The 8,533-nt window shown below is 37.4% G+C and overlaps 1 protein-coding gene across 11 annotated transcripts in view; it reads right to left on the bottom strand.

Annotated features, from left to right (window-relative positions):
* PPP6R3 (protein phosphatase 6 regulatory subunit 3) overlaps positions 1-8,533 on the bottom strand; it is a 103,947-nt gene that overhangs the window by 37,290 nt on the left and 58,124 nt on the right. For 7 of the 11 annotated variants that reach the window (XM_051620258.1, XM_051620259.1, XM_051620254.1 and 4 more), the window contains 3 exons: positions 8,185-8,291; positions 7,193-7,343; positions 3,199-3,321 (listed from right to left, as the gene is read on the bottom strand). In XM_051620258.1, coding sequence (XP_051476218.1) covers positions 3,199-3,321; positions 7,193-7,343; positions 8,185-8,291 — 381 coding nt within the window. Of the gene's footprint in view, positions 1-730; positions 853-3,198; positions 3,322-3,632; positions 3,651-7,192; positions 7,344-7,587; positions 7,708-8,184; positions 8,292-8,533 lie in introns of all 11 variants that reach the window. The other 4 variants (XM_051620249.1, XM_051620252.1, XR_007889580.1 and 1 more) reach the window with 3 other exon arrangements.

Raw genomic sequence — 8,533 nt, 5'->3', positions numbered from 1 at the left:
CTAAGAGGTCAAAAAAAGGTTTAAGTATACAGGAAACAGGAAGGGTCCAAAACATATTTTGGTAGATGCAAAAAACCCAATAACTGCAGATCATGTGCAGCATGACCCCTGAGGAAACACAGGCTAATAACATTCTCATCCCATTTATTATCTGGAGTCCTTATTGCCTACTTAACCAAAGCACTTTAATTAACTGAGCACACCACTGAATACTGTTTTCTCTTTTGTAACTGAGCTACTAAGTGATCTCTAGAGATGCCATATTTCCCCAAGAGAATCAGTAATAAAAAGCGTGTCTCTGATACTTCTCCAAATCTAATTCTGTGAGGCAAAGTGTGATACCAGGAGTATTTAAGACAGCAGCTAAGACACAACAGGAAAAACAACAGTGTCTTTAAGTAACTACTTCAGTTACTAATCTAATCTTCAAACTGCCATTTCACAAATACTTTTCAGTCCAGTAGCATGAAAAATTCAGGAAATATGGAAGGAAAATGAGCAAACCTGGAAAAGTGAAAACAGTAACAGTACATACATTTCTAGATAAGAAGTTTAGTGTAAACATGAGCTCAGTTGCTCTGGACTAACAGAAATAGAGATCAAATCAGTTGTGCATGAGGAACAAAGGCAAAAAATCTCAACTTCCTTTCAGTGTAAGTCTATTGAATACCATTGGAAATTCCCTTACATAATATAAATACCATTTGGAACTACACATGAGAAAAGTTACCTGTAACTCCTGTTCTCTGATGGTGTACATCACAGAGAAGCCAGTCTTGGGTCCGTGCTCTACATGCACATGACCAGCAGGAGTCCCCTAGCTAAGTCTTTGGCTGCTAAGCGCTAAAAATACTTTTTTTAAAAAAAATATGTACACATTAGACAGAAGACAGACCACACTTGACAAAAGTAAACACTTTTTAGAGAAACCTGAAAGGTAAGAAACAAGTGCTGCATGGATAGGAAGTCTGAGTCTGCAAAGTAGTAAGTCACCTCCTAACTGGAAAAAAGGCCATGATAGAACAGATTACTACTGCTGGCCACCAGTCAAAGACCTACCTAGGGGACTCCTGCCACTAGTCATATATGCATGGAGCCCCGCAAGCACAATTATGTTTATCTTCATATTTACACTGTGCTTATTTGAGCATCTCCTGTGACAGCCACCTTTAGAGAAAGTACTGAACTTCATTGGCTTCAGTAAAAAGTTTCTGTAGATTTCCTGCAACTCAAAAGCAATCCAACAAACTGTTAGGTCCAAGACCCCTCTCCGTTGGTTTAGAAAAGCACCTTTACTCAAAATGCAGTCATGCAGTGCTCAAAAACTCCTTCCCTAAAATGTAATGCTTATCAGCATTAAAAATAGTTTTTATAAGAACAGTTTCTGGTTTTCATGCTTTAACTAATCATATAGTTTTGTGGGTTTGTTTTTTTTTCTGATCAGAATTCACTCCTTGCCTAAAGTTATGCATAACAAAGTTCTGGCTTACATGAAAAGATAGCACTGTTTTAGTGTAACATTCAGTACCATAGTGGTAAGATATGAACAAGTCTAAAAAAACATTTCTCTAATAACAGTTTAAATAACAGTCAAGAAACAGCAACTTTTAAACATTAGAAAACTTTTTTTTAAACATTAGAACAACTAGCAAATATTAGAAAATATATATTCTCAATTCAGATTTTCAGAATAGTATTTTATAGTGCAAGGCCAAGTGACTCCTGGAATTGCTTTTAATTAAGCAAAATCCTCTCTCCCTTCAGAGCATCCTCAGCTCCCCAACAAGAAGGCAGCACGCACAGACTACCCAAGCTCTGCTCTTCAGGAAGAAGAGCAGACCCTACAGATTTACTCAGGGTTTAGTAAATACACAGTTAGCTTTTCCTTTTACAAGAGTTTTCTTTGAGACAGAACAGTTGTTCTGGGTACCTCTGAACTACATCTAAAACAGGAAATGGCAGCATACGATCCTTTGCCTTAACACCAAAAATCAAGCCTCATGTTCAACAAGCCATTAGTTCTCCTAGGAAACCAGCAAACTTCTGCCTGTATATTAAAGTACTTACAAATACCTAAGTTCCAGAGCAAGGTCTTCACTGAATACTGTCTTCAAAGGTGGAAATCTTCTCACCTACTTTTAAGCCCTTGTTTTAGGCTTTTAAGATAAGACTGACTAAAAGTCTAGAAACTAGCTCAGATATGAAACATCTGCAGTAAGTATTTCTAACATTTGGTGATTGTCATTCTACCTGCATTTGATTTTGGTGAAGCTATACTAGACTTAAGAGTTTGCTTGTGTAAGCTTCCACATCATTGTAACTTTAGAGGCAAAAAACCCCAAGCAAGTACTTCAACAGGAAATTAAACAGGAGAAATACTGTCAAATGCCTTTTTTGGAGAAAGCAGTGCTACCTGTCAATTTAAGAGAAACAAATTTATGCAAAAGAAGCTTGTAGTTTTGTGGTGGACCCCTCAGAATCCAATCTTGAATTACTATTCCCCAAGACAGTACTAGTACCCAAGCTGTCAAAGAAAAATGTCTTCTTTCCTCCAGTAAGCATGCTGAGTAATTCAGGTTGTTCCATATCTCAGGAAAATTTTATTTGAAACAAATCATCTATGTACTTAGAAAAATATTCTCAAAATCTACAAAGTATTCATATTAACATCTGATGAAGACAAGGATGCATATAACAACTGGTTCACAATCAAACAAGCGTGACTTGAGGCACCATTTTCCTTTCCATACAGCCGCACTAGTGGACTCTCATCCCCCTCCCACCCCACAACTGTTCTCTAGTATAGAACACAGAATGAAAAAATAGAAGACTTAACTTACGTGAATTTTCAGGACAAAGTCAAACTTATTCCCCTAATTTATTTTTTTTTAATCATAATTTTCGTAAGTGTATCAATTCACTATTTTAACTTGATAACAGATCACAAAACAGAATGGAGATATATATAACAAGCCTGCAAGACAAATAATACAAGGCAAACATTGTTGACAACTCAAGAGAGTTCCTAGAATCAACAGAAAATAAAACCTGTGAGAATTTTAATGCAATCACGTTCAGATTGAGCTAAACTCAGAGCTGAAAACTAACAGGAATTCACTGATCTCTTCAGATCAATCCTATTAGAAAAACATTCAAATAGCTATTTAGATGATTGAAAGCATCCTTGAATGCAGTTACCTCTGTTCTGGACTACTGTCAGTAGGTTGCAGAGCTGAAGAAGCCTCTTCTGCAATCTCTGCATTCTCTTCTACTACATATTTACAAGAAGCATCCCGTGAGGGGGACAATTTTCCTTCCTCACTGAAAAAAAAAAAAAAAAAATAATTTATGTTTACTTACAGGGAAATTTCAGGCCACATGGGAAAACTGGGAGATGGTCCGTAATTCACATGCAAATGGATTTTAAGTTATGATTGCAACATCAAGATCAAGCACGTGGCTCTAGATTTTAAAAACACCTAATAATGCATCAGTGTTCACGCCCATTAAAACTTGACTGCATAACAGGACAGGAAACACAGTGATTACAAATAAGATCAGAAAGGAAATAAGGAATGTGTGTGATGCCTGAAGTGGTAACAATCACAGTCATAAACCTCTACCATACATACCGATAGGATTTCAACACTCTGAAGCCAAAAGTATGCAAAAATGGAAGGAAGAAAGTATAAAAGAAGTTCAAGATTTCCTCAGAAACTGGCATTAGTAAAGTCTGTCCATGAAACATAGCAGCAGAATCATTAACTCATCACTATCTTTATAAAACTCGAAGAACTCCACAGTGAACATTATGTGGTACTACGACTGCAGACTGGTATTTCATGAACTTCCTCCAAGAGACAAGACCAAACAATTTAGTGAAAAAGCAGTACACTAGCACTTTAAGACATTTCCATATAACCAGGCAGCCTAAGGAGTCATTAGCAAACAAATACTTGTGTTTTGGAGGTTATCAAAGCTCTTCTGTCTCTTTATTCCACCTTCTCTCACCTCAGCAACACCGTTATGAATGGATTAAAACACAAATTTCACCATATACATGCCACAGATACTTATAAGGTAGCTCTGAAGTAGACACAAAAATCAATCTTACACCTCTGGAAACAAATCTCTTTATGCAAGACATCAGAAACATTTTAAAGCCACTTGGCAGAAAAGACTTTTCTTCCTATTTTACAGGTCTCCTTTCAATGGATCCTTTACATTTTAATGGATCCTTCTCTTTCATCCCATACCTCCTCATACCCGCAGAGCCTGTAAAAACATTGCCTGCAAAATATTGCATTGCAATCTCTCATCAAGATCTAGTTTTCCCCACATGATCTCCCCATCTCATTTGCTCCTTGTATTAGAACTGGTGTCCTTATTTTCTTATTATTTTTAAAAGCGGTAGTCTCTGCTATCATTCTTTGCTTCTCATTCTCAATTTTGAACTAAAGTCAGAAACCAAATTTTTATTCTTAGCAGCTTTCAAAAAATAAACTACTATGCTTATGATGCTCTTCTTCCTCTCAACATTGACTTTAGCACCATCAATTTTCTATTGGCTGAAACCTACATAAAATTTAGCTCTGGAAGCATCCACTTTGTCAGGTACACAGGCCAGAGTAGGACTTACTCTAGCTACTCAAATTGTCCTTTAATCTAGACTTTTTTTCCCAGTATTTTTTTTGATATTTCAAAGGAAATACTACTTTACTCTCCCATTTATTATTTTGTTGTATTTAAAAGTTGGTTTAAACCATGCCATGTGAACTTGTGTCCTGGTTTGAGCCAGGATGAAGCCAATGTTCCTTTTACTGATTTTTTTTTTCTTCAGTGAACTCTCTTTAAAGCAGCACACTTGCTGAAACTAACAGCAAGTTTTCCATCTAGTGGACTGATAAAGTTGGAATGTTTACAGATAATGCCAAGAGAACAAGGACACTTTGCTCTGCTTGTTGAATCTACAGCTTTAAGACACTAAAGGAGCAGAAGTCTCGTATCTACAACCCTCCCGCAGGGAAGGGCGGACTAGATGGATGGCAAAATTGGCCACAGATATCCCATATATATGTATACGTAATAGCATACATTCAGGAATGACGGAAGTCAAGCCTCTTTTGCTTCTCTTTCACTCACGGCCAGCATCCAGGGAGGACTCTGTCCTATCCGTCATCGTTGATCGCTGGGCCTGCACGTTCCCTGACCCTCATAACTTTGCCCTCAGCTCTGCTGTTATCTCTGGAAGTGATCTGGGACATTTTGGAACTGCTCACAGCTAAGGAGAGTGCCATGAGAATTGCTGGGGGTGGAAGGAGGCGAGAGGGGTTTAGCACATTCGTGAACATACTTGAATATATTTGTACATATTTTATCATTAGGATTTAATTTAAGCTGTCTAGTTGTTTTCAATCTGGAAAGTCTCTCTCCTTATTCTCTCTCTCCTTTCCCTACTTGGGTGGGAGGGGAAGGGGATCAAGTGCATTATTGTCACTTAGACATCTAACTGCCAATCTTGGGTCAAACCATGACAGCTTGACTCAGTATGAGGCCATATACTTTTGTCAGAGCAGACTACTCTGCATTTCAAGATGTGATTGGACAGAGTGCTAGATAATAAAATTTGGGCTCCCCTTCCCACAGAAGGTTGGACCATATGATCTTCTGAGGTCCCTTCTGACCTGGGTGATTCTATGATATTGCTTCCCTCTATGTCTTTTTAACAAGAATTGAAGTTCTTACTCCACAGCTCAAGCAGGTAATGTAATGAAAACAGTCAAACTGTCACCAAATGCTGCCTTCTTGTGTTAGCTTTTGCATCAGTATCAGAAGTCCCAGTGTGTGTGTGTGAACTAAAGAAGTTTAAGGAGAAATATAAATCTACCAAGGATAACTAAATCCAACCGTAAACATCCAACACAATAAGAGTGCAGACCATATAAAATCATTCCCCCAAATAGAGAATAAACTGGCGAGCAGATGCATAATTTACTAAGTCAGTAAGACACTAGGGCTCCATGCCACAAGTCTGCACTGAGTCACAATCCTCTAAATTGCATCAGTTTGAAACCTCTAATAATGCCATTAGATTTATAATCACTGTGCAGCAATAACTCATTCCTCCTTGGAAAACATCAGAAGTTAAGATGCCAAAAGAGATTAGAGTTATTCATTGCTTTGATAGTCAAAAAGATGGAAGAAAGAGTGACTGAAAGCTGGCAAGCTTCAATTCCTGAACCACCCAAAATGAATAACAATTATATACTACTGCTAGCAGTACAAAGTAAAATGAATTTGAAAGAAGGGCAGCGTAACACTGCAAAGTTTTTTCTACTGAAACGGACTAGGATCTTTTCAAGCAACTTCCAAGACATATGGACAATTTATTTTCAATAGTTAGAGCTAGAAGACACATGATACACCAACTTCAATTAATAAAGGCAAAATTATTTTTTAAGGTCAGACTGCAGCCTCCATTTCCCAAATAAAAATTTGATACTAAATAAAAACACTTATCATTAAATCTAAAATCACAAGATCTTAGTACATGAGATCTCAGGTAAACAAAAATGGAAATGTACTTTTTCCCATAAAAGAATCGCAATGATGATAGACATAATGTAGACTATAACCATATAATAAGATTGTTATTCCTGAATCAAACACTTTGCATCAGAAGATAAAAATTCCAGAGTGTGTTCCTCCTGTTATTGTAGAATTCTATGTCACCTGTAGTCCAGAACATATCTGACACCATCACCAACAATGATCACCCCAAATATCTGATGAGTTCCTCTCAAAAGCAGTGCCTGGTTGGCCTTCAACTTCTGTCCTGCATCCTGTCCTGGATAAGATGTATGACATTCCAATCCAAATTCAACAATTCCGTGTTAGCTTTGACATACAATTAACTATGTTGAAAGAATAACTGTACCAAAAAATAGTCAATAATGTACCTTGGGGTAAAAAGCTATTGAGTCAGTCTTCCACTAATCTTTCACTCAAACCAAGGCTTGATAAGAAAAGTTGTGTATTACAGTAACTAACTGGAAGAAGAATTTCTAAACAATTACTTCAGAAGGTTTCTAGTTAAAGCCTCAGGAATTACCACTTGCAAGTAACTCTCATGACAGGGTTCCATCAACAGTGCTTATTTTACCAGGGTGGGAAGACAAACAGGTATTCTCACCTCTTGAAGACAGCTGTTTCAGTTTTAGCATCTACAGTAAGGCTCAGTGTCTCCTTCATGCTGCCATTCATTATTGTTTCAGTTACCTTGTCTGCATTTTCTACGTCATCCTCTCCATCTGAGCTAGCCTCCATAGCAACACTTCCTGGGGCTAGAGATACACAGAAGTAGTACATGACTGGTTATGATTCTATTCCATGAGCCAATATAAACAGAATGACATCTTTGCAGTTTCGTACACTTAAATTCTTCCTTACAGAGAAAGTTACTTTTCTGCAACTATAAACATATGTAGAGCATAAGTACTTAGAGATGGCATAAGAAAAAGTCATATTCCGTAACAGGGTTTTCTTCATTATAAAAGCTACTTAATGATTTAGACTGACAATGCTTACTGCAACAGGTTTGCCTGTACAAGCCCATACAATACGAACTTGAAAGTAAGTTTCCAAGTACAGACAAGCTTTTGGGAAGTCCAGTCTCCCTAGACTTCTCATCTGCACTTCTTGTTCTGCCTGTTAATAACAAACAAAAAGCTAATTAGCACATTTTCAGCCTTTAACCAGTTAAGACATGTAGAAGAAATAATTAGTACATGCATAGCAAAGGTAACTTGGCAAGGAATGAGCAAGAAGGGGAAGTGTGAACTCTGAGGCTACTGTCCTACTGCCACATCCGAAGAGACTAGAGGCTTCTACTCTTCTGACATCAGCTAAGCGCTGACCAACATGAACTAAATGCTGAAACAGCTGAGGATTCTCTAACAAAACACATTTTTAATGACTTTCTGTTCATGATGTTTTTAGAGGCTACAGTAACACTGGCCCTTGTTGTAAATAGGAAATTCTTTGACAAGTCATTTTTATGACCTGGCAGAACAGTAGCAGAGCAGATGAGAGGTCTCTGGAAACCTACATTTTAAATTTCAGGGAGATCTCTCTCAGGAACTCTTAAAATAAATCTGTTTGCATTTCTGAATGCAGCATACTTACTCTCTAGCTGTGTTGCAAGAGCAGTTACATTTGCACTCAATGGGTCAACTTGGTCCGTGTTTGTTTCCATTTCGACAGGAGAACTGCTTCTTTGAGAATCTTTTGAGCTTCAAACACAATGTAGAGAAGCTTTAAAAACTTTCCTGAATACCAGAATGTAACGGTCTTAAACCAGTATTTTTAGTTCTATATCAAAGCTATGAGGCCTAGAACTCTACTGAAACAGAATGACAGTAAGTTTGTTCCTAGGAATTTTGGGAAGACATGCTAATCAGAAGCTTAGTCATGCAAAATCGACCAGAACTGAGTATATGTTTGGTGGTCACTTTATTTTCACTTGTTTTATTTG

The sequence above is a fragment of the Apus apus genome, chromosome 5, assembly GCF_020740795.1.
Source record: "Apus apus isolate bApuApu2 chromosome 5, bApuApu2.pri.cur, whole genome shotgun sequence".
Taxonomy (NCBI): Eukaryota; Metazoa; Chordata; class Aves; order Apodiformes; family Apodidae; genus Apus; species Apus apus.
Note: the sequence above shows the minus strand (reverse complement) of the source record. Positions and strands in the feature narration are given on the sequence as shown.